The 26,711-nt window shown below is 42.4% G+C and overlaps 1 protein-coding gene across 2 annotated transcripts; it reads left to right on the top strand.

The window, feature by feature from the left end:
• The first annotated feature begins 4,345 nt into the window (after positions 1-4,345).
• Positions 4,346-24,275, top strand: LOC133419732 (NLR family CARD domain-containing protein 3-like). 2 transcript variants are annotated; one of them, XM_061709136.1, is made up of 8 exons: positions 4,346-4,456; positions 4,952-5,030; positions 5,633-5,735; positions 6,168-7,950; positions 8,238-8,411; positions 15,894-16,067; positions 16,547-16,593; positions 22,775-24,275. In XM_061709136.1, the coding sequence occupies exons 3-8, from the start codon at positions 5,654-5,656 to the stop codon at positions 23,311-23,313; spliced, it is 2,799 nt and encodes a 932-aa protein (XP_061565120.1). In that variant the 5' UTR covers positions 4,346-4,456; positions 4,952-5,030; positions 5,633-5,653; the 3' UTR covers positions 23,314-24,275. The 2 variants fall into 2 exon arrangements, with proteins under 2 accessions (XP_061565120.1, XP_061565119.1); XM_061709135.1 differs by lacking the exons at positions 4,346-4,456; positions 4,952-5,030; positions 5,633-5,735 and adding an exon at positions 5,938-6,027.
• Positions 24,276-26,711: the final 2,436 nt, after the last annotated feature.

The raw sequence follows: 26,711 nt of genomic DNA, 5'->3' as shown, positions 1-26,711 counted from the left end.
TTCCCCAGCGTAGAAATGAAGTACAAATAAATATCAGGAAACTGGATTTGTGACCAAATTTTAATTTCATGGACCACTGGTTCTTGGTAACTGTACCAAATATTAATGTCTATGGACCACTGGTTCTTGGTAACTGTACCAAATATTAATGTCCATGGACCACTGGTTCTTGGTAACTGTACCAAATATTAATGTCCATGGACCACTGGTTCTTGGTAACTGTACCAAATATTAATGTCCATGGACCACTGGTTCTTGGGGTAACTGTACCAAATATTAATGTCCATGGACCACTGGTTCTTGGGGTAACTGTACCAAATATTAATGTCCATGGACCACTGGTTCTTGGTAACTGTACCAAATATTAAGGGGACAGACTTCGTGACATCACAGCCGAATCTGTGTTCTTTGGCCGTTATTGGAATAAATGTTGTTAAAACTCACCATGTGTAAGAAGGAGCTTTCAATAACCGATGACACAGAAATAAGGTGGTTTTTAATCCAAGATGAATTTCTTCTGATATATAATACTATGGTTATTCCAGATTAAATGATTTATAAATCAGACGACAGCACAGTTATGTCTGTTTATGAACATTTGATAACTGGATGGTTTATTAACTGCTAAACCACATTTTAGGAGAAAATACTACAATTTGTTGAAAAACTACATTTGGAATCAGGTGTCATAATGGAATTTTACTTTGATTTTATTTGATCTAGTTCAGATAATGAATAACATTTGAAGTTTTAAAACCAAGAACATTTAATGCTCCTTGATTGTAGGAGTTACTCAGGATGTTTTTGTTGAGATAATGACATTTGTTTTTCCAGATAAAATGAAATAAAACCGTATGGATTTGTTTAATGACTGATGTAGGAGTCTCCAGTAGTTTGGGGGATAAACTAAACCAGCTGACTGAAACGGTGCTGCAACACTTCTGCTTCATGAGGTCGATACAGAGTCCAGCTCAAACCGGTTAAATCCAGACACAGAATTCCACTAAAACACGTTTATATTTCATTTGACTTGATTCTTATTTTGTACATGTAAAAGACAACAATTAAAGAGAAGATAAGAAAAAAAAACAAAGCAAAAAAACAACAAAACAAAGAATTTCAACATTATCTTAATTTACATGTGCAAAAAGGAGTAGGAAAAAGTGTATTTAATATATATATATATATATATATATATATATATATATATATATATATATATATATATATATATATATATATATATATATATATACTTACACACGTTACACACATTTGTTTTGGTTAATGTTTGGACATTGTTTTAATTCTGAATCCATTCTGTTCCATAGTTTAACTCCACTGACTGATATAGAAAATCTTTTCATAGTTGTTCGTGTTCTACGAGTCCTAAAATTTAGAGTACCCCTTAAATAATACCTCGCCTCTCTGACATAGAACATTTCCTGCAAGTGAGATGGTAATACGTTGTTCCTAGCTTTATACATGAATTGTGCTGTTTGGAATTCCACTATGTCAAAAAAATGTGATTATTTTAGAATTGAAGAATAATGAATTAGTGTTTTCACTAAAAGCAGCATTATGAATTATCCTTATGGCTCTTTTCTGCAGAATGAATAGTGGCTGCAGTGAACTTTTATACGTATTTCCCCAAACATCTAAACAGTAACTTAAATAAGGCAAAACCAGGGAACAGAACAGAATGCAGAGTGATTTATTATCCAGGAATTGTTTTGCTCTGGCCAGAACTGAGATGCCTCTAGATACTTTGTTGTGGATGTGTTTAATATGAGATTTCTACAGTATAATTACCCCAACAAATTTATTTTCATGTACTCTTTCTATGTTTACACCTTCAATCTGTACCTGTGCTTGATTGTTTTTTTATTTGTGTTATTTTTTCTTGAACAATGTAGTTGGTGTTATAGTTTTCCTGTACTCAGTAGTTTCCAGCATCTCTCCTTGTGTTGTATTTTGTCCGCTCGTGTTAGACCGAGTTTACACTCCGCCCCCTAGTGGTGGCGGCCGGTATGACACGTACCGGCCGCGTCGCGCTGAACCAGGAAACTCTCACAAGAAGCTGCTGTGGAGGCGACCGTCTCTCGGTCAGAGTGAAAGAACATCTGCCGTAACACATCTGGAAGATCAGGCGTTAAACCCGCCCGGTGAGGTGATCCCTGGACGGAGAACAGCTGCTGATAACCGGATCAATACTTAAAAGTTTATTTCACTCCTGAACTTTGTCTTTTGACTCTAACAGGTGAAGGTAGGAACTTATTCTCACTTCTGATTTACCTGCAAACTTTGATCATTCTTGTGTCTGAAGACAAATCTACATGATTGTTAATGACATTTTTATTGGTTTTATTATTGATAAATGATGATGATGATTAGTTTTCTTCATCGATCAAACTTTAGGGTTTTTATTTCCTGGAATGAAGCTGTCATCTCCAGCATTAAAGTCAGGCTGCTGTTTCCTGTCAAGCCTTTCAAAATAGAGCGTGGTTCCTGGAGGAAGTTGTTTGCTGCTTGTGTAAGTGTTGTGTAATGAGGCTGTGAAGGAGGAGGACACGTGTCTCTGCAGGACAGTTTCCCCTCCTTCACATTTACAGGAACCACACTCACGTAGTGGCAGAGTCTCTTTCTGCTTGTTCGAGATTTTCAACTTCCTGTTTCTGCAGAAAAAAAAACTCTGTTAGTCACAGTATTTAATATTTTTAATCTTAGAAATAGAAAAGGAGAAGACAAAAAAGGAGAAAATATAATAGATTGCCTTTTATTGTCAATTACACATGTACAGTGTAGGCCTATAAACATATTACTATCTTGTAATAGTACAAAACATATGTAGAAAGAAATATGTATATAAATAATGAATACAAATGCGCTGAGAGAAAGCTTCAGAGCAGCTCGGATCAGCAGATACGGCTGTATCAGTGACTTCCTCCACCTCCCACTGGTTTCTGACTGCATTCAAGTGACATAAACACTAAAGAGAGGAAAAACCAGAGCAGGATCAGATGGTCTGTGTGCAACACCAGTGATTCAATTCAATTCAATTCAATTCAATTTTATTTGTATAGCATCTAATACAACAGATGTTGTCTCTAGACGCTTTCCAGAGACCCAGAACATGACCCCTGAGCAATTATTACATAAACAATGGCAGGTAAAAACTCCCCTAGTGGGAGAAAAGCCTTAAGCCAAAAGTGATGTGTGTTTCCTCTGCAGATGAAGGTGTGTGTGTGAGCTGATGTGGACGTGAATTCAGCAGAATGGACCAGTGTGAGGACAGAGAGGAGGGAGTCCCTCCCTCTAAAACCTCTCTGTGTGGGGAACATGAGAGTCGGAGCAAAGCTCAGAGGTGAGATGAGCATCTCTAACTGTCCCTGACTCTTCTGCATGTCAGAGCTCAATACTCACCAAACCTCATTATTACAGGAATCAACATGGACCTGGACCTGGACCTGGACGTGGACCTGGACCTGGACCTGGACCTGGACCTGGACCTGGACCTGGACCTGGACCTGTACCTGGACCCAGCTGTGTGTCCTTGAAGAGCGACCAGTCAAAGGAATATGTTATTAACTTTAAAGGAGAGCAACGTTCGGCTGTAAATAGGTGAGTAGGGGTGGGTATTGGGAAGGACCTCACGATACGATACGCATCACTATACTTGAGCCACGATACGATACACATTGCGATATCCCGATTATGCGATATATCCCGATATTCTACATAGTTCACCGAAAAATTTAAAAATGCATTACACATCTTAAAATCCAAGTTGTATATATGTACATCAGATGATAGTGATAATGCATTGGACAGACTGAGTCAAAACAATGTAATTCAAACTTTCCATTTTAATTATGCAACATATTTGCATGAAAAAACACACTGAAACACAATGAAAAGTGCAGTGTGTGCATTATTCTTAGATACAAAATACTCAAAATAAAATGCAGTGTCTCACCCACACTGAAATTGAAATCACAAAAATACAGTACAGCTACTTGCCCCTGACTTAAAATGACAAAAATAAAATGCAGTGTCTCACCCACACTGAAATCACAAAATAAAGTGCAGCTAGGGGTGGGCAAAAATATTGATACGGCAATATATTGCGATACATACATTGAATATCGATATCGTATCGGGAGACTATGTATCGCGATATATTGCTGTATCAATATTTTTGCCCACCCCTATAGGTGAGTGTATCCAAACGCTGCCAATGATTTCTATTTAATACTTTTTAAATAGAGTAAATATTTCTATCTGTATAACTTCTTTTTCATATAGAATATTTACATTTTGAACTTTTGTCTTTTATCAGGGTCCATCAGAAAAGAGAGTCTCTTGAACATGAACCCAGCTGTTTGTCCTTGAAGAGCGACCACTCAAATGATAGATATCTTAACTTTAAAGGAGACCAACAGTCTTCTTCAGAGAGGTGAGATGAATTTAAATGTATTTAAACCGGTCCTCATGTTAGGAAAACTCCACATGTTTCTTCCTGAGTAGATCATGTAGTCCTGGACCCCTGTGGTCCTCCATCACCTGATGGTGATCTGAGCTTCCTCCTCATAGATCTTCATCTCCTGTCAGGAGTTTTTTCCTCTGGTTGACACATCTGGAGGCCTTACCTTCCAGAGGACTGATCCTGATGATGGTCCAGAGTTCCTCTTACTGATCCTGATGATGATCCAGAGTTGCTCAGCTGCTTCATGTCTCCATCAATTGTCCATGTTCCTGATCTTGTTGTAACTTTTCACTGAGGTCACATGTACGTTCTCAGTGGATCAGCAGGACTAGTAAACCTTCAACACCACAACCAGTCCTCTGATGGACTGTCCTCATCCAAACAGGACTTCATGGAACTTCAGCTGGTGTTTGTCTCTGTGAGGACAGACATGATGTGAGCTAATTCTTCCTGGTTCCTCCACAGAGTGGACCAGCAGAGCTCAGAGCCTCCCAGCGGTCCGTCTGTCCAGCAGCATCAGACACTGCTGGACTCCATATTTCTGGTCTGTACATGAACAACAACTGCTTCTCCACCTGTTCTGTTGATGTTTGTCTCCATGCTGGTCTCTGGAGACCAGTGGACTGTCAGTCTGTCCAACATGGGTCTGATGTTTGTCTCCATGCTGGTCTCTGGAGACTAGTGGACTGTCAGTCTGTCCAACATGGACCTGATGTTTGTCTCCATGCTGGTCTTTGGAGACCAGTGGACTGTCAGTCTGTCCAACATGGGTCTGATGTTTGTCTCCATGCTGGTCTCTGGAGACCAGTGGACTGTCAGTCTGTCCAACATGGACCTGATGTTTGTCTCCATGCTGGTCTTTGGAGACCAGTGGACTGTCAGTCGGTCCAACATGGACCTGACGTTTGTCTCCATGCTGGTCTCTGGAGACCAGTGGACTGTCAGTCTGTCCAACATGGGTCTGATGTTTGTCTCCATGCTGGTCTCTGGAGACCAGTGGACTGCCAGTCTGTCCAACATGGGTCTGATGTTTGTCTCCATGCTGGTCTCTGGAGACCATTGGACTGTCAGTCTGTCCAACATGGGTCTGATGTTTGTCTCCGTGGTTTCAGTCTGATTGTGTTCTTCATGTGTCTTCTGTTCCAGCTGCTGGAGGACAACATTGTCATGTTTGTGAAGAACGAGCTGAAGAAGATCCAGAAGGTTCTGAGTCCAGATGACCCAGAATCCCTGGAGCATCTGTTTCAGGGTGAGGATGAAGAGCAGATGAGCAGCAGCAGAGAGGCGTTTGTGAAGCTCACAGTGAACTTCCTGAGGAGAATGAAACAGGAGGAGCTGGCTGAGCGTCTGCAGAGCAGTAAGAGGATTTCTCTGAACAATTAAGCTGCTTGATAAATTAACCAGAATGCCTCAGGAGATGAACAACATTCACAGATCAGCCACAACATTAAGCCCACTGAAAGATGAAGGGAGGAACTCTGCTCATCTTGTTCCAACAATGTTCTGCTGGAATCAGATCTGCATTTTTGATCCACATGAAGGTTATTTTGACCGTTGACACCCAGCTAAACATTTCTGCAGACCAGTCGCCCCCACATCGTCCAAGCACCCCCCTACAGTAGCCCCCTACAATAGCACTTTATAAAACACTAATTGGTTTCTTTTTTCCACTTTTATTAAGGTTCTTTTGCTGCGGTTTGTAAAAAGCGGCTGAAGTCTAGGCTGAAGGAGAAGTGCCGGTGTGTGTTTGAGGGGATTGTTAAAGCAGGAAACCCAACCCTTCTGAAGCAGATCTACACAGAGCTCTACATCACAGAGGGAGGGACTGGAGAGGTCAACGATGAACATGAAGTCAGACAGATTGAAGCAGCATCCAGGAAACCAGACAGAGCAAAAACAACCATCAGACAGGAAGACATCTTTAAACTCCCACCTGGAAGAGATGAACCAATCAGAACAGTGATGACGAAGGGAGTGGCCGGCATCGGGAAAACAGTCCTAACACAGAAGTTCACTCTGGACTGGGCTGAAGGCAGAACCAACCAGGACATCCAGTTCCTGCTTCCATTCACTTTCAGACAGCTGAATGTGCTGAAAGAGAGAAAGTTCAGCTTGGTGGAACTTGTTCAACACTTCTTCACTGAAACCAGAGAAATCTGCAGCTTTGAAGACTTCCCGGTCGTGTTCATCTTTGACGGTCTGGATGAGAGTCGACTTCCTCTGGACTTCCACAACAATGAGGTCCTGACTGATGTTACAGAGTCCACCTCAGTGGATTTGCTGCTGACAAACCTCATCAGGGGGAACCTGCTTCCTTCTGCTCGTCTCTGGATCACCACACGGCCCGCAGCAGCCAATCAGATCCCTCCTGAGTGTGTCTCCATGGTGACAGAGGTCAGAGGGTTCACTAACCCACAGAAGGAGGAATATTTCAGGAAGAGGATCAGAGAAGAGGAGCAGACCAGCAGGATCATCTCCCACATAAAGACATCACGGAGCCTCCACATCATGTGCCACATCCCAGTCTTCTGCTGGATCACTGCTACGGTCCTGGAGAAAGTCCTGGAAACCAGAGAGGGAGGGGGGCTGCCCAAGACCCTGACTGAGATGTACATCCACTTCCTGGTGGTCCAGGCCAAACTGAAGAAGGTCAAGTATGATGGAGGAGCTGAGACGGATCCACACTGGAGTCCAGAGAGCAGGAAGATGGTGGAGTCTCTGGGAAAACTGGCTTTTGAGCAGCTGCAGAAAGGAAACCTGATCTTCTATGAACCAGACCTGAGAGAGTGTGGCATCGATGTCAGAGAGGCTTCAGTGTACTCAGGAGTGTTCACCCAGATCTTTAGAGAGGAGAGCAGCCTGTACCAGGACCAGGTCTTCTGCTTCATCCATCTGAGTGTTCAGGAGTTTCTGGCCGCTCTTCATGTCCATCTGACCTTCATCAAGTCTGGAGTCAACCTGCTGGAGGAACAAAGAAACACCTCCAGGTGGTTTAAAACAAGAGCAGAGACTGACCTCTATCAGAGTGCTGTGGACAAGGCTTTACAGAGTCCAAACGGACACCTGGACTTGTTCCTCCGCTTCCTCCTGGGTCTCAAACTGGAGACCAATCAGACTCTCCTACGAGGTCTGCTGGAACCAAAACAAAGAGGATCCCAGAACAACCAGGAAACAGTTGAATATATCAAGAAGAAGATCAGTGAGGATCTGTCTGCAGAGAGAAGCATCAACCTGTTCCACTGTCTGAATGAACTGAACGATGGTTGTCTGGTGGAGGAGGTCCAACGGTCCCTGAGGTCAGGACCTCTCTCCACAGATGAACTGTCTCCTGCTCAGTGGTCGGCTCTGGTCTTCATCTTACTGTCATCAGAAGATCTGGAGGTGTTTGATCTGAAGAAATACTCAGCTTCAGAGGAGGTTCTACGGAGGCTGCTGCCGGTGGTCAAAGCCTCCAAGAAAGTTGTGTAAGGACCAACACGGACACATCTCTTTTAGTTACAATCACATGTTGTTTTCTTGCAGGAAACCAGTTAAATTCACTGTTCAACTAAATTCAGGTTCATGTGGGACCAGTTCTCCTCAATGATTAATCTCAGGAAACTTTACATGCAGAGAAGAGAAATGCAGCTTTGATCAAGACTGTAGTGCAGCAACACTTATTCATTAATAGTTGAATTGATCAGTCTTCATTTAAGTTCTATCATGTGATATGTTAAATTACATGATAATTTATCTTATATCTCCTCTGCAGGTTGAGTGTCTGTCACCTCTCAGAGGACATCTGTGCAGATCTGTCCTCAGTTCTCAGCTCTCAGTCCTCCAGTCTGACAGATCTGGATCTGAGTAACAACCACCTGCAGGATTCAGGACTAAAGAAGCTGTGTCCTGGACTGGAGAGTCCACACTGTCACCTGGAGTCTCTCAGGTCAGAATCCACCAAGTGTTCAACTGTTGACTATTAGAACTGTGGTTGATATTGAAGGATTGTTGATGAGTTTTAATAACTGTAACTGGGTTCAGATCGGGTTGAAGCACTACAGACAGTCGGTCAGAACTGTGTGAGGATGATGAACGAGGAGAAGGGCTCCACCAAGTCCGCATAAACGTCTGTTTGTAGTTTAGTCAGTTTCAGGTTATTTCAGTGATCAGGGGTGTTTTTTTCTTCCTTTAATTGAAGAGTATCAACACGTTTTTCCACATGTGAACATCTCTAAGCTCCCCTCTCTAATCTGACCTTTTCTTTATCACTAAAAGTTCTCAAATCAGACGTTTATGTCAGACTTTGAAATGTTTCCTATTTAATATTGAATTAGTTTCCATAAAATGATCAAACTGGAGCACCAATAAGTGTCAAATGGTGATGACCTCAGCAGCAGAAGTCTCTGTTCTTCTAACCTCGACTCAGTCTGTGTCTGGATATCCACAAGGTGCTGGACTGATCAATATTCTGTTATTGGTCCATTTCTGATCATCTGACCTTGAATAAAAACCAGCAGATTGTTTCTGGAGACTTCAAGGCAAGGCAAGGCAAGGCAAGTTTATTTATATAGCACAATTACATAATTAGACAGTAACTAACAAATAAAATTAAATAAAATTAAAGCTGCAAGCAGCGATGAACGGGCCCTCGCACCCTTGTGCACGTTCAGGCTGCAGTGGAAGCTTGTATGACTTGCATGTAGATTCTTCAGACCTGGACATTCAGTGGATGACACCACCCACGACTCTCTATGTCAAACCATTCAAAAGTTATGGCAGAAAGTAGGAACTATCAGATATCGACCAATCAGAAGAAGGGGCGGGTCTAATTAATGCCAATGAAGGTCAAGTACTCAAAACCATGTATGATGACACCACCCACGAGTCTTTATGTCAAACTATTCAAAAGATATTGCAGAAAATAGGAACTATCACATATCGACCAATCAGAAGAAGGGGCAGGGATAATTTGCACCAATTATGTTCAAGGACTCAAAACCGAGTCCGATGACACCACCCACGAGTCTTTATGTCAAAGCATTTCAAAGCAGAAAGTAGGAACTATCAAATATGGACCAATCAGGTGAAGGGGGGATGCGCTTTTTCGCGTCTATCGTCGCCACGGTAATGCTTTTTTCTCTTTTTTTTACTTTGTCTGCACAAATATGGTAAAAACCTAAGGCATATATATGTGCATTGTTACGAAACCGACACGGAACCGGACTAAACACGAGCAGCAACCGTCCCATGTCTGGAGATCCAACCACAATCTGAGCCAAGCCACCGCGATTAACTAACCCCAAAAACAAGCATGCAGGTGAACAAGCCGATGTATATGTCTATGTGTGGATGTATGTATGTATGTGTGTGTATGTGTATGTGTGTGTGTGTGTAATAGTCCTATCAAAGCTCCACCTGAAGTGTATCTATAGTGGGGGAGGGGGGCCACGGTAATGCTTTTGACTAAGAAAAGTCGCGGATCGAGACGCACATTTTGATGTAAAAAACACCTGGGTGCACGTTACGGTTCGGGCGAAGAAGTGGCTGAAGAAATGGCATAAATTGCGCCAAAATTACACGATTTATTCTAAATGGCTGACTCCCTGTTTGGTTTCGGACATGGCGCCAAGAGACTTTTCTTTAAGTTGTGACATGATACAGGTGTGTACCGATTTACGTGCATGTAAGTCAAACCGTATTGTGGGGCTTGAGGCACAAAGTTTTCTGCGGGGCACTGTTGAGCCAGGCCTGACTTGCGTGCAAAATTTGTTGACATTTGGGGCATGTTTAGGGGGGCAAAAAGGCCCTCATTTCGTCGGAAGAAAAATAAAAACGAGAACGAGAACTCCTACTGATTCAATAGGTAAAGAAGGTAGGTGGCGTGGGACTTGGACTTGGCTGTGGCGTGGGACTTGGACTTGGCTGTGGCGTGGAACTTGGCTTGGGGGCAGACAGGATACGAGGAGCCGGCTGAGGGGGAACTTGGGTCCTTGGCGCTGGCTGAGGGGGAACCCGGGTCCTCGGCGCTGGCTGAGGGGGGACCCGGGTCCTTGGAGCTGCCAGAGGGGGGACCCGGGTCCTTGGAGCTGCCAGAGGGGGGACCCGGGTCCTTGGAGCTGCCAGAGGGGGGACCCGGGTCCTTGGAGCTGCCAGAGGTGGGTCCGGGACCACCGCCGACACAGGAGACGATGCGCCCAGGACCACCGCCGGAACAGAGGCTAGCTGGGGCTGGCGCCGACGCCGTCGTCGTCTCCCCTAAGCCTGAAGGCCCCTTGGCCCACCCCGAGCCAGGTGTGTTCCCCGGAAAGCTCCTCCTCCTCCTCGAACCAGCGCATGTTTTTCTCCGCCTCCCGGCAGAGAAACTCACAGAGGGAAATGAGCTCTCCCGCTGGGTCCATTTTGGTCAGTCCGTTCTGTCACGGTTGTGGTTTGTTGAGGACCCAAATGCAGGAGAGCAGGAGCCAGGAGTGGCAAAAAACTGGGTTTATTAACTAAAAACAAGAACCAAAAACACTGCAGAGCAGGATTAACCAAAACATGAGAGCAAAAACCAAAAACCTGACAGTAAGGAAACAGTAAGGACCGACATGGAGCAGGGAAAGACAAGACCAGATATACCCAGGGGATAACGAGACACAGGTGTGGACAATCAGGGCAGATGGAACACAGGAGGAGCAGAACTGAAAACACAAACTGGGGGAAATGTCAAACCCTGACACATTTCAGGCTTCAAACATAAAGATATAAATCTGCAATTTTTTTATGAATTATCAACAACAAGTGGGACACAATCATGAAGTGGAACGAAATGTATTGGATATTTCAAACTTTTTTAACAAATAAAAAACTGAAAAAGTGGGCGTGCAAAATTATTCAGCCCCTTTACTTTCAGTGCAGCCAACTCTGTCCAGAAGTTCTGTGAGGATCTCTGAATGATCCAGTGTTGACCTAAATGACTAATGATGATAAATGGAGTCCACCTGTGTGTAATCACGTCTCTGTATAAATTCACCTGCACTGTGATAGTCTCAGAGGTCCGTTTAAAGCGCAGAGAGCATCATGAAGAACAAGGAACACACCAGGCAGGTCAGAGATACTGTTGTGGAGAAGTTTAAAGCTGGATTTGATACAAAAAGATTTCCCAAGCTTTAAACACCCCAAGGAGCACTGTGCAAGCGATAATATTGAAATGGAGGGGTATCAGACCACTGCAAATCTACCAAGACCTGGCCGTCCCTCTACACTTTCAGCTCATACAAGGAGAAGACTGATCAGAGATGCAGCCAAGAGGCCCATGATCACTCTGGATGAACTGCAGAGGTCTACAGCTGAGGTGGGAGCCTCTGTCCATACCACAACAATCAGTCGTACACTGCACAATTCTGGCCTTTATGGAAGAGTGGCAAGAAGAAAGCCATTTCTTAAATATATCCATATAAACTGTTGTTTAAAGTTTGCCACAAGCCACCTCGGAGACACACCAAACATGTGGAAGAAGGTGCTCTGGTCAGATGAGACCAAAATCGAACTTTTTGGCAACAATGCAAGACGTTATGTTTGGCGTAAAAGCAACACAGCTCATCACCCTCAACACACCATCCCCACTGTCAAACATGGTGGTGGCAGCACCATGGTTTGGGCCTGCTTTTCTTCAGCAGGGACAGGGAAGATGGTTAAAATTGATGGGAAGATGGATGGAGCCAAATACAGGACCAGTCTGGAAGAAAATCTGATGGAGTCTGCAAAAGACCTGAGACTGGGACGGAGATTTGTCTTCCAACAAAACAATGATCCAAACCATAAAGCAAAATCTACAATGGAATGGTTAACAAAAAACATATCCAGGTGTTAGAATGGCCAAATCAAAGTCCAGACCTGAATCCAGAAAGTAGGAATCGAGAATTTGTGGAAAGAACTGAAAACTGCTGTTCACAAACGCTCTCCATCCAACCTCACTGAGCTCGAGCTGTTTTGCAAGGAGGAATGGGCAAAAATTTCAGTCTCTCGATGTGCAAAACTGAGACATACCCCAAGTGATTTACAGCTGTAATCGCAGCAAAACCTGGCACTACAAAGTATTAACTTAATGGGGATGAATCATTTTGCACGCCCAATTTTTCAGTTTTTTATTTGTTAAAAAAGTTTGAAATATCCAATAAATTTCGTTCCTTCATGATTGTGTCCCACTTGTTGATTCTTCACAAAAAATCACAGTTTTATATCTTTGTTTGAAGCCTGAAATGTGGCAAAAGGTCACAAAGTTCAAGGGGGCCAAATACTTTCGCAAAGCACTGTAGATGTTGAATAGAAGCGGTCCGAGAATGGACCCTTGAGGAACCCCACATGTGATCCTAGTTCTCTGACTCATGGTTTCCAATTGACACAAAAACGGACCTATATTGCAAGTAAGATTTGAACCATTGAAGCACAGTGCCGGTGAATCCCACCCACTTTTCCAATCTGCTTAGTAGAATGTTATGATCAACTATGTCAAATGCAGCACTGAGATCCAGTAATACCAGAACAGAGGATTTGCCTGCATCATTATTCAGATGAATATCATTTAATACTTTGATGAGTATAGTCTCAGTGCTGTGGTGTGGCCGAAATCCAGACTGAAATGCATTAAAAAGATTGTTTTGCATCATAAAAGCATGGATTTGTTGGAAAAGGACCTTTTCAATGATTTTCCCCAAAAATGGCTGATTTGATATTGGCCTATAGTTACTAAGTGTTGTAGCATCCAGATTTGATTTCTTTTAGAAGAGGTTTTATTACTGCAGTTTTCAAGACCTGGGGAAACTGGCCTGTTTGAAGAGTGATAAGAGAAAGTATTTATTATCTTCAGTACATCCGGAGCTGTGCAGTTAAAAACTGTTTTTTTCCATTAGGGTTGTATTATCTAAGAGGCTGAACTGTCCCAGATTTACTAGAGGACGGGAAGAAAGTGTTATCATTCCTGAGATGGAGCTGCACATTGCTTGTCTTATCTGTAATATTTTGTTTGTGAAAAAGGCCCTTTCAGACAGCAGTTCTGGGGGGATTGAGGCTGTGGGGTTTGTCAGTCTGTCTACCACAAAAAACAGTGTGCGAGCATTATTACTGTTTCTATCGATAATCTCTGAAAAATACAATTGCATTGCATTCTTCAGTTTCTGGTTATAGTTGCGAAGACTCTTTATAAATGTTGTAATATACCTTTGTTGGGGTTTGGTTTGCTAGGACCCAAGTGCAGGAGACAGAGGGAGGCTGGAGGCAGGAGTTCTCAAAAAACAAGGGTTTTAATCCAAAAAAACAAAGCGCTGCAGAGCCACACACGGCCAAAGCTCCGGGGGCCGCCCTCGGGACTGAGCAGACCAGCGAGAGCGTTCTGGGCGCCCCCCCGAGGCCTGGGCCTGGGTCTTGGCGGGGGGCGTGACGGGGATTCTTGGCTGGGCTCTGGAACTTGACGGGGCTCTGGAACTTGACGTGGCTCTGGAACTTGACGTGGCTGGGGGGGTACCTGGGTCCGAGGCGCCGGCTGCGGGGGTACCCGGGTCCCAGGCGCCGGCTGCGGGGGTACCCGGGTCCCAGGCGCCGGCTGCGGGGGTACCCGGGTCCGGGGCGCTCGCCCCCCCTCAAGGGACAGATCCCAGATGTCCCCACAGTCCACATCCAGGGCGGGCTGGGGGGGGACACGGGTCCTCGGAGCTGGCTGAGGGGATACACGGATCCTCACCGGAGCAGGGGCTGATGCGTCCGGGACCACCACTGGAACAGGGACAGGTGCGTTCGGGACCACCACTGGAACAGGGACAGGTGCGTCCGGGACCACCACTGGAACAGGGACAGGTGCGTCCGAGACCACCACTGGAACAGGGACAGGTGCGTCCGGGACCACCACTGGAACAGGGACAGGTGCGTCCGGGACCACCACTGGAACAGGGACAGGTGCGTTCGGGACCACCACTGGAACAGGGACAGGTGCGTCCGGGACCACCACTGGAACAGGTGCGTCCGGGACCACCACTGGAACAGGGACAGGTGCGTCCGAGACCACCACTGGAACAGGGACAGGTGCGTCCGGGACCACCACTGGAACAGGGACAGGTGCGTCCGGGACCACCACTGGAACAGGGACAGGTGCGTCCGGGACCACCACTGGAACAGGGACAGGTGCAGGAGCTGGAGCCGGAACAAGCTGGGGCCTAGCGCTGGCGCTGACGCCCTCGTCGTCGCCTCCCATGAGCCTGCAGGCTCCTGGGCCCACCGCGAGCCTGGCATGTTCCCAGAAGGGGGTCCCCATACTCCCCCTCCTCGGCCCGGCGCAAAAACTCCCTTAGGGTGAGGCGCTCTCCCGCTGGGTCCATTTGGTCGGTCCGTTCTGTTGGGGTTTGGTTTGCTAGGACCCAAGTTCAGGAGACAGAGGGAGGCTGGAGGCAGGAGTTCTCAAAAAACAAGGGTTTTAATCCAAAAAGGTAAAAACAAAGCGCTGCAGAGCAGGATCAAAAACTAACAGGGATCAAAGACCAGGAGCACATGGAGGAAAGAACAGTACGGACCGACAGGGAACCAAGGAATGACAAGACAAGATATACTGAGGGGATAACGAGACATGATGAGACACAGGTGCAGACACAATCAGGGCAGATGGGACACAGGCGGGGCAAGACAGAAACTGAAAGTCACAAACTGGGGGGAAGTGTCAAACCCTGACAACCTTAAGTTTGTTTTTGCGCCACCTGCGTTCTGCTTGTCTACATATCCTTCTCTGTGCTTTAACCAATGTGGCGTTTCTCCAGGGTGACTTTTTCCTCCCTGACAGAATTTTGGTCTTAATTGGGGTGATAGAATCAATAACAGTCATAACATTGGAACTGAAACTGTTAACAAGGTCATCAGCTTGAACTGAGGGAAGGGTTGGTGATGGTGTAAAACCCTGGGTGAATAATGCACAGGTGTTATAATCTATATACTTCAGAACATTTCAGACCAAATGACATCCCTGGAAACACGAACGCTGTTTGGTTGAGAAAAGAGTCAATGTTTATTCAACTCAAATGAAGCTGATTAAAGTGATATTTAAACACAGCTGACTTATCTGGTTGTAAAACTCACTAAAGTGTTGAGGACAGGCACGTCAGTCATGGAGTGTGATGTCACATGTGCAGGTCACATGATGCTCTTCACACGTCTCTCTCCACATCTGGATGTGGTCGGCCTCAGCAGCAGCGGGACTCTTTGTATGTTGATGTTCATCCACAAGTTTAGTTCAGGCTGAAACGTCTCAGCAACATTTGTTGGATTCAGGGTGAATTTCAGTGTTTCTGCTGATCCTCTGACTTTTCCTTCAGCGCCATCATAAGGTGAACACGAGGACAGAGTCAGCTTTAGTCTCACAGCAGTTCTCTCAGAGTCTCTGCATGTGTGTTGTGTTGTGTGTCTGCAGGCTGTCGGGCTGTCTGATCTCAGAGGAAGGCTGTGCTTCTCTGGTCTCAGCTCTGAGCTCCAACCCCTCCCATCTAAGAGAACTGGACCTGAGCTACAACCATCCAGGAGAGTCAGCAGGGAAGCTTTTGTCTGCTGGACTGGAGGATCCCCGCTGGAGACTGGACACTCTCAGGTATGAAGACAGAAGGACATCAGTGTGCTGGACTCTTCATGGTGTTGTGGACATCATCTTTGTGGCTCTCTGGCTTTGAACAGACATCTTTGAGCAGATGGAGCTGCAGCAGCTCATCTGGTGCTGCAGCAGAGCTGATAGATGCAGTTCACAACTCTGAGCCGTTCTTGACCCAGCAAACATCCCAGAACCACAGCAGTGCGGTTTTCAGGCCCATCACAGCAAAATAACCGCGGCAACCTCACTCATCCATGACACGGTCTCCTCCTGCTGCTGATTCAGCAAAGATGAAATCAGATGAAAATAATGTGTTCAAACTGAGCTGCAACATGATGACCTCAGGACAGGACTTCAGAGATGCTGCATTCAAGTGCATCTGTCCAAGTGTTGGACTGTTCCTTCATCAGTGTGTGAGAGCCATGTAATGTCCATGTTTGCTGAAAGAGACTGTGCTGGTCTGACCCCCCTCCTCCTTTCAGGGTGGAGCCTGCTGGACAACGATGGATGACACCAGGTCTGAGGAAGTGTAAGTGTGTTTTTATTTCATTCACACATTCAACCATCTTCACACTGACACATCTCTCATTCATGAGTCCATCAGTGATCGCAACCCAGTCTCATATAAAAACGTACCCTGGCTACGTTGGTCCAAAGTGCAAAAACGTAGAGGGGTTACAATATTAGCCCTTGAAATGTATAACTGTTACATTTTTCTAGCGCTTGAAATGTATAACTGTTACATTTTCCTGCCTATTCGTTTTGCGTCCAAGTCACGTGACTTTTAAGATTCTGGCAGTGATACCAACAAACACGGTGGACATTTTTCATTTTTGAGTGAAAAAAGTCTATATTTTGAGTTAACAAACACGGTGGACATTTTTCATTTTTGAGTGAAAAAAATCTATATTTTGAGTTAGTTTCTGCATAGAAATGCGTTTTGATTACATTTCTAGCAATATATAAATGTAGATAATCTCTTGCTTGCTCGTGGTTGCAACGTTTTTTTCAGATTTCGTCAGAATAATGTAAAACTGGAACGTTTTAATAACGTTAAATGGTTACATTTTTGGTTGCTGGACACGCTGTGAAAAAAAAATCAATATTTTGAGTTAGTTTCGGCATAGAAATGCGTTTTGATTACATTTCTAGCAATACATATTTCACTTTCATAATATTCACTCAGTAAATGTATATAATCTCTTGCTTGCTCGTGGTTGCAAGGTTTTTTCAGATCTCGTCAGAATAATGTAAAACTGGAACGTTTTAATAACGTGAAATGGTTACATTTTTGGTTGCTGGACACGCTGTGAAAAAAAATCTATATTTTGAATTAGTTTCTGCATAGAAATGCGTTTTGATTACATTTCTAGCAATACATATTTCACTTTCATAATATTCACTCAGTACATGTATATAATCTCTTGCTTGCTCGTGGTTGCAAGGTTTTTTCAGATCTCGTCAGAATAATGTAAAACTGGAACGTTTTAATAACGTGAAATGGTTACATTTTTGGTTGCTGGACACACTGTGAAAGAAATCAATATTTTGAGTTAGTTTCTGCATAGAAATGCGTTTTGATTACATTTCTAGCAATACATATTTCACTTTCATAATATTCACTCAGTAAATGTATATAATCTCTTGCTTGCTCGTGGTTGCAAGGTTTTTTCAGATCTCGTCAGAATAATGTAAAACTGGAACGTTTTAATAACGTGAAATGGTTACATTTTTGGTTGCTGGACACACTGTGAAAGAAATCAATATTTTGAGTTAGTTTCTGCATAGAAATGCGTTTTGATAACATTTCTAGCAATACATATTTCCCTTTCATAATACTCACTCAGTAAATGTATATAATCTCTTGCTTTCTTGTGGTTGCAAGTTTTTTTCAGAAATCGTCAGAATAATGTAAAACTGGAACGTTTTAATAACGTGTAATGGTTACATTTTTGGTTGTTGGACACGCTGGGAATAAAATCAATATTGTGAGTTAGTTTCTGCATAGAAATGCGTTTTGATTAAATTTCTAGCAATACATATTTCACTTTCATAATATTCACTCAGTAAATGTATATAATCTCTTGCTTGCTCGTGGTTGCAAGGTTTTTTCAGATCTCGTCAGAATAATGTAAAACTGGAACGTTTTAATAACGTGAAATGGTTACATTTTTGGTTGCTGGACACACTGTGAAAGAAATCAATATTTTGAGTTAGTTTCTGCATAGAAATGCGTTTTGATTACATTTCTAGCAATACATATTTCCCTTTCATAATATTCACTCAGTAAATGTATATAATCTCTTGCTTGCTCGTGGTTGCAAGGTTTTTTCAGAAATCGTCAGAATAATGTAAAACTGGAACGTTTTAATAACATGTAATGGTTACATTTTTGGTTGCTGGACACGCTGTGGAAAAAATCAATATTGTGAGTTAGTTTCTGCATAGAAATGCGTTTTGATTACATTTCTAGCAATACATATTTCACTTTCATAATATTCACTCAGTAAATGTATATAATCTCTTGCTTGCTCGTGGTTGCAAGGTTTTTTCAGATCTCGTCAGAATAATGTAAAACTGGAATGTTTTAATAACGTGAAATGGTTACATTTTTGGTTGCTGGACACACTGTGAAAAAAATCAATATTTTGAGTTAGTTTCTGCATAGAAATGCGTTTTGATTACATTTATAGCAATACATATTTCACTTTCATAATATTCACTCAGTAAATGTATATAATCTCTTGCTTGCTCGTGGTTGCAAGGTTTTTTCAGATCTCGTCAGAATAATGTAAAACTGGAACGTTTTAATAACGTGAAATTGTTACATTTTTGGTTGCTGGACACGCTGTGGAAAAAATCAAATTTTGAGTTAGTTTCTGCATAGAAATGCGTTTTGATTACATTTCTAGCAATACATATTTCACTTTCATAATATTCACTCAGTAAATGTATATAATCTCTTGCTTGCTCGTGGTTGCAAGGTTTTTTCAGATCTCGTCAGAATAATGTGAAACTGGAACGTTTTAATAACGTGAAATGGTTACCTATTTGGTTGCTGGACACATTGTGAAAAAAATCAATATTTTGAGTTAGTTTCTGCATAGAAATGCGCTTTGATTACATTTCTAGCAATACATATTTCACTTTCATAATATTCACTCAGTAAATGTATATAATCTCTTGCTTGCTCGTGGTTGCAAGGTTTTTTCAGATCTCGTCATAATAATGTAAAACTGGAACGTTTTAATAACGTGAAATGGTTACATTTTTGGTTGCTGGACACGCTGTGGAAAAAATCAATATTTTGAGTTAGTTTCTGCATAGAAATGCGTTTTGATTACATTTCTAGCAATACATATTTCACTTTCATAATATTCACTCAGTAAATGTATATAATCTCTTGCTTTCTCGTGGTTGCAAGGTTTTTTCAGAAATTGTCAGAATAATGTAAAACTGGAACGTTTTAATAACGTGAAATGGTTAAATTTTTGGTTGCTGGACACACTGTGAAAAAAATCAATATTTTGAGTTAGTTTCTGCATAGAAATGCGTTTTGATTACATTTCTAGCAATACATATTTCCCTTTCATAATATTCACTCAGTAAATGTATATAATCTATTGCTTTCTCGTGGTTGCAAGGTTTTTTCAGAAATCGTCAGAATAATGTAAAACTGGAACGTTTTAATAACGTGTAATGGTTACATTTTTGGTTGCTGGACACACTGTGAAAAAAATCAATATTTTGAGTTAGTTTCTGCATAGAAATGCGTTTTGATTAAATTTCTAGCAATACATATTTCACTTTCATAATATTCACTCAGTAAATATATATAATCTCTTGCTTGCTCGTGGTTGCAAGGTTTTTTCAGATCTCGTCAGAATAATGTAAAACTGGAACGTTTTAATAACGTGAAAGGGTTACATTTTTGGTTGCTGGACACGCTGTGGAAAAAATCAATAATAATATAATAATAATGGATCTTATTGACGGAAATGTATGAACCATGTGCTTGTTTTACTTCCTTTGAGTAATAAAACCACCAATTGTCTTGCATGGCCCCGTTATTAAAATATATGCCAGGCCCAGTGCTTAATTTGTAAAGTGGGAGGTCCCGGAGCGCAGACGATGAGTGGCTCCGGTGCGAGAGAAAAAAAACACACACACACACACACACACTGTTGAACTGTCCGTTTTGACGTTAACGGCGATTTTCACAATGATATCTGCAACATTTCTTAAGGCAGAAACACCACTGTATTACACAACATTAGTGGGTTAATTTCCTGCACATCAATTTTCATGTTTTTCCCTTGCTTGTGAGAAAAAAAGAGTTGTTTCATGCTGAGAGCATCATGCCAGCCAATCAGAATCCTGGAAAAAAACATCAACAAATGACACGTGTAACTTCCAGGCTGATTTATGGTTCCGCGTTACACCAACGCAGAGCCTACAGCGGAAGTGATACTAGTAGCTGATTGGCCGATATGTGATCATCATCATCATCACCACCACCACCACCACCACCACCACCACCACCATCATCATCATCATCATCATCATCATCACCTTGATCACCTTCATCACCATCATCATCATCATCATCACCATCATCACCTCCATCACCACCTTCATCATCATCACCACCATCACCTTCATCATCATCATCATCTTCATCATCATCTTCATCATCACCTTCATCATCATCATCATCATCCTCATCATCATCACCATCATCATCATCATCATCGCCACCACCATCATCATCATCATCATCATCCAAGTCAAATTGCACGCGCGAGGTCCCGTTCATCGCTGCTTGCAGCTTTAATTTGATGATGATGATGATGATGGTGGTGGCGATGATGATGATGATGATAAAGATGATGATAAAGATGGTGATGATGGTGGTGGTGATGATGATGATGATGATCACATATCGGCCAATCAGCTACTAGTATCACTTCCGCTGTAGGCTCTGCGTTGGTGTAACGCGGAACCATAAATCAGCCTGGAAGTTACACGTGTCATTTGTTGATGTTTTTTCCAGGATTCTGATTGGCTGGCATGATGCTCTCAGCATGAAACAACTCTTTTTTTTTTCTCACAAGCGAAGGGAAAAACATGAAAATTGATGTGCAGGAAATTAACCCACTAATGTTGTATAATACAGTGGTGTTTCTACCTTAAGAAATGTTGCAGATATCATTGTGAAAATCGCCATTAACGTCAAAACAGTTCAACAGTGTGTGTGTGTTTTTTTTCTCTTGCACCGGAGCCACTCATCGTCTGCGCTCCGGGACCTCCCACTTTACAAATTAAGCACTGGGCCTGGCATATATTTTAATAACGGGGCCATGCAAGAGAATTGGTGGTTTTATTACTCAAAGGAAGTAAAACAAGCACATGGTCCATACATTTCCGTCAATAAGATCCATTAAATGAGGGTAAAATAACCAAAATATATTTCTTGCTATGAATATGATAAAATCTGCTTTTCATGGCGAAACTATCTTAAAATATTGCAATTTAGACCGAGAATCAAAGAAATGGCAGCAATTTTATTTTTCCTCCACAGCCAAAAACTTGAAAGTCACGTGACAGAAACGAAACCTAACGAAACCTATTAAAATGAATGAGCCACGGAACGCGTTCACATCTCACGTTTTAGGAGGGCAAATCGTAACATTGGCCACGTTTTGCAATGTGGACCAACGTAGCCTGTACCACGTTTTCCTGTGAGACTGGGTTGAATATTGTAACCCCTCTACGTTTTTGCACTTTGGACCACCGTAGCCAGGGTATTCTGACGAAATCTGAAAAAACCTTGCAACCAGAGCAAGCAAGAGATTATGTACATTTACTGAGTGAATATTATGAAAGTGAAATATGTATTGCTAGAAATGTAATCAAAACGCGTTTCTATGCAGAAACTAACTCAAAATATAGATTTTTTCCACAGCGTGTCCAGCAACCAAAAATGTAACCATTTCACGTTATTAAAACGTTCCAGTTTTATTCTGACGAGATCTGAAAAAACCTTGCAACCAGAGCAAGCAAGAGATTATATACATTTACTGAGTGAATATTATGAAAGTGAAATATGTATTGCTAGAAATGTAATCAAAACGCATTTCTATGCAGAAACTAACTCAAAATATTGATTTTTTTCACAGCGTGTCCAGCAACCAAAAATGTAACCATTTCACGTTATTAAAACGTTCCAGTTTTACATTATTCTGACGAGATCTGAAAAAAACGTTGCAACCACGAGCAAGCTAGAGATTATCTACATTTATATATTGCTAGAAATGTAATCAAAGCACATTTCTATGCAGAAACTAACTCAAAATATAGATTTTTTTCACTCAAAAATGAAAAATGTCCACCGTGTTTGTTAACTCAAAATATAGACTTTTTTCACTCAAAAATGAAAAATGTCCACCGTGTTTGTTGGTATCACGGCCAGAATCTTAAAAGTCACGTGACTTGGACGCAAAACGAATAGGCAGAAAAATGTAACAGTTATACATTTCAAGCGCTAGAAAAATGTAACAGTTATACATTTCAAGGGCTAATATTGTAAACCCTCTACGTTTTTGCACTTTGGACCAACGTAGCCAGGGTACGTTTTTATATGAGACTGGGTTGGTGATCAATCACAGATCAATAATAACTGCAGCTGGGTTGTTTGTTCTCTCCATCAGATTCCTGTCAACTCACCATCGACACAAACACAGTCAACAACAACATCAAACTGTCTGACAACAACAGGAAGATGATGGATGTGTGGGAGGATCAGTCATATCCTGATCATCCAGACAGGTTTGATTTCTTTCCTCAGCTGCTGTGTAGAGAAGTTCTGACGGGTCGCTGTTACTGGGAGTTCCAGTGGAGAGGAAGAGTTTCTGTATCAGTGAGTTACAGAAGAATCAGCAGGAAAAGAAACTCTGGTGACTGTTGGTTTGGAAGGAACGATCATTCCTGGAGTCTGAACTGTTATGATGGTGGTCGGTACTGTGTCTGCCACAATAACAGAGAAACATCTTGCTCCTCCTCTTCCTCAGTCTCTAACAGAGCAGCAGTGTATGTGGACGTTCCTGCTGGAACTCTGTCCTTCTACAGCGTCTCCTCTGACAGACTGATCCACCTCCACACCTTCAACACCACATTCACTGAACCTCTCTATCCTGGGTTTGGGTTTGGGTTTGGGTTCGGGTTTGGTTCTTCAGTGTCTCTGTGTTGAGTTCAGTCTCAAGAGTCTCCTCCTGTCAGAGAAACTGTCTCTGTTGGACAGATAGTTGAGTCTGTACATGTCTGTCTCTGTATCCATCAGAACACCTGAATCACACGTTGGTGAAACTGTTCTGAATGATTCCTTGGAAACTTCTTCCTCTTCCGGTCCTTTAAAGGTGAAGCTACCGTTACTCCAGGATCCACATGTTCTTCTGTCTGTTTCCAGTCAGAGCTTCACAGTGAACAGCAGCATGTTGTTTCTCTGCAGCTCAGTTCAGCTGAGATCATTCACTTCATGTCAGCTGCAGGTAGTTTGCTCCACATGTGACCAACTGTGACGTCAGAGAGGAATCACTGAGCTGCAATCAGCCCAGATTAAGTTACAACCTGCTGACACATCTGAGCACAAGGTTGCTGTGCAGCCAGGGTTCATCCTGGTTTTTATTCACACCACTTCCTGTTCCAGCTATGACATCGCTACTGGACTGTCTGGTCACTGTCATGGTAAAGTGTTTGTTTATATGTGAGCTCTCACCAAGATGAATAAGATGATCCATCCATCATCTAGAACTGCTTCTTCATGTTCAGGGTCCTACGATGATTTTTATGTACATTTGTCAGTAGAAGGAGAAATCAACAACAATAATGTGCTTCTATGGTTCCTAGACTGTAGAAGAACTGGACAACCCCTCCATGATGTCATCTGTAACGTTGTTTTCAACTCTCATTTTCTCACCTAATTCAGTGAGTCAAGAAAACTGTTTGGAAATAAAATGTTTTTATTGCAACCTCAGATTTTATGGTCCATTGTCCACTGGATCACATTTCTACCAAATCTATATTTCTGTAGATACCAAATATAATCAGCTGTTTTCCTCCATCAAAAACTGTTTCAGCATCTAGAGTGCAGACTGCAGCTCAGGGAGGTAGTTTTGTGGATTACTGATCAATATTAAAGTGTTTATGATGTCATCACATGAGTGTTGGTTTGTCTTTAAGCCGCTTAGATAAATGTCATTCTGGTTGCTGCCATCGTGTCCGTACAAGTCAACCATCAACATCGATGCCAACTACTGTCCATAGATGCAAAAGGGGAACAAGTCCTGGTGTCAGCCTCCGTACAACTTGACTGGAACATGTTTATGACCAAATAAATGTTGGAAACAGCCAGATCCAGACCTGCAGTTCCGCTGTTGACCACTAGGGTCCAGATCCAGACCTGCAGTTAACGGATCATAATCGTACAATTTTAAAGCTTAAATAACAAAATAATACATCTCTTTGTTGCAGTTATCTTTAAGTAGAGATTTCTGAAACCACTTTTGTGTTTTCACCTCTTTTCGAGCGCTGCTGACCACAACTGCAGGATGCCAGTCAGCCGCGTTTCTGTTACCTTGAGATTCAGGAGAAAACCCAGATATCCAAACAGAAATCCTGTAATGGAGACGGCACTAATTCAAAAACCTCCAGAATATCCAATTAACCTTTTTACACTTCCTGGAGGTTTTCAGCTAATAATTCAGTTTAGTGTCAAAGTGGAAAACAGATATCAGTAGAAACATCGATCCTATGGAAGTAAATCTGTTCCATCAGATTTTGAACTTTACAAGTCTTTGAATTTCCCCCAGCAAGATGTTGACCCAGCAAATTATTTGTACCACTATTTTTCCAGTGTTTTAAATTTCAAGAGTTGAAGATGAGAAATTGAAAGTAGAATAATTCAGATTGTCCAAGTTAAACAGGCCAATATTCAGAGGTTTAAAGTTCACTGTCAGAAAATCCCTTTTAACATTCAGGCCATTAGGATAACTAGTCAACCAGGATGACGTCAAACCGGCATCCAGCCAATGAAATCATGGTCCGTCGGTCACATGACACTGACCGGCGTTGCTTCGGTCTCAGGCAGCCAAGGACGGCGGCACATCTGGAAGATCCTCCTTCGGTTAGTGTTTAACGTTTTATATCTCCCGATTATCTTCTTCATTGATGCCGTTTAATAGATCAAACCAACTTGTAACTTTTTTTGTGATTTTATTTTTTTTTCTTTCCATGTGGTGTTCAGCCATTAAAAAGTTAGTTTTTCAAGCAACACTCAGACTTCTTTATTGTCATTCTACCCATTTACAGGATAAACAAAAGGCAGATTCAGGTTTTGGTACAGATTATAATTGGACTAAGTAATAACAGAAGTAAAATAACCTAATAAAATACTAAAGTAACCATAATACAAACTGCCCTTTACAGCAGACTGTTATCCAGTTACCGTATATATTCTGCAACCTTGTTCAAACTGAGGCAGCAGTAATAATAACATTACAAATAAGATTAAATAAAACAAAACAGAAACCATCTAGTAGCTTTTGTTTATTTTTCTACAGACAGTTTGATGACTGGTGTGATGATGAGAACAGACTGCCCTCTTGTGGTGACACTAGAAACTACACGTTTGTTCCATTTAACAACATTATCGTGTGTAATTCATCTTAATCACGGAAGTATTCATCGATTACAGACTGCAATTACATTCATTCATGTCCGAGAACAGATGAAGATTGTTTTTGCACTAGTTCTTCTAGAAAGAGACTCGTTAACGTCGTGATCTTGTTTTTGGTTTTATTTTGAAAGAAATAACAGGAAGTAATTTTTTGATGTAATTCTTCTAACTTTACACTTTATGCAGTTACTACATATCACCACCAGATGGCAGAATGGACCCTCACCTCCATAGACGTAAACGGAGACGGCTCATTGAGCGAGAGGGACCTGCAGGCAAGATGGCCGACAAGGAAATATAACGGAGGTAGTTTACAAGCGGCCATAAAACGAAAATGATAAAACACAGCCATTATTTATTTATGCCCTCTCTCTCTCTCTCTCTCTCTCTCTCTCTCTCTCTCTCTCTCTCTCTCTCTCTGAGTGAATGGCGGAGTGAGTGGGGTGTGGCGCTGCGGCGTGTGCTTCAGTGTGAATGAGGTTTTTTCTTGCAGTTCATGTGTTTTTTCCTTTCTTTTTTTCCAAATAAGTGTCTTATAACTTGGTCAGGTGTAATTTGTTGCGGTAGCGGGGCTACCGGCTCAGGTGAGCGGTATGCCGGTTGTAAAAGGCGGAGAGGAGTTTGAAAAGCTGACGCGTCGACATGCTGTCAAACTTGTGCCCGCAATCAGCTGTTCAGTTGAGGAGGCCAGTTTGGCAGTTGGAGGGGTGGTGGGGTACGACAGTGTGAAGTCTGCCTCCCGGATGAATGGAGCGATTGTCATTTTTTTAGACAGTACGGCTAAAGTTAATGACGTGGTTGAAGCAGGTGTAATTATTCATGATACGTTTACCCCGGTTCTCCCACTGGTTAGTCCGGCAAAACGGATAACTATTTCTAATGCTCCTCCATTCATTAAAAATGAAGTGTTGGCT

Source organism: Cololabis saira, chromosome 19, assembly GCF_033807715.1.
Source record: "Cololabis saira isolate AMF1-May2022 chromosome 19, fColSai1.1, whole genome shotgun sequence".
NCBI classification, from domain to species: domain Eukaryota; kingdom Metazoa; phylum Chordata; class Actinopteri; order Beloniformes; family Belonidae; genus Cololabis; species Cololabis saira.
Note: the sequence above shows the minus strand (reverse complement) of the source record. Positions and strands in the feature narration are given on the sequence as shown.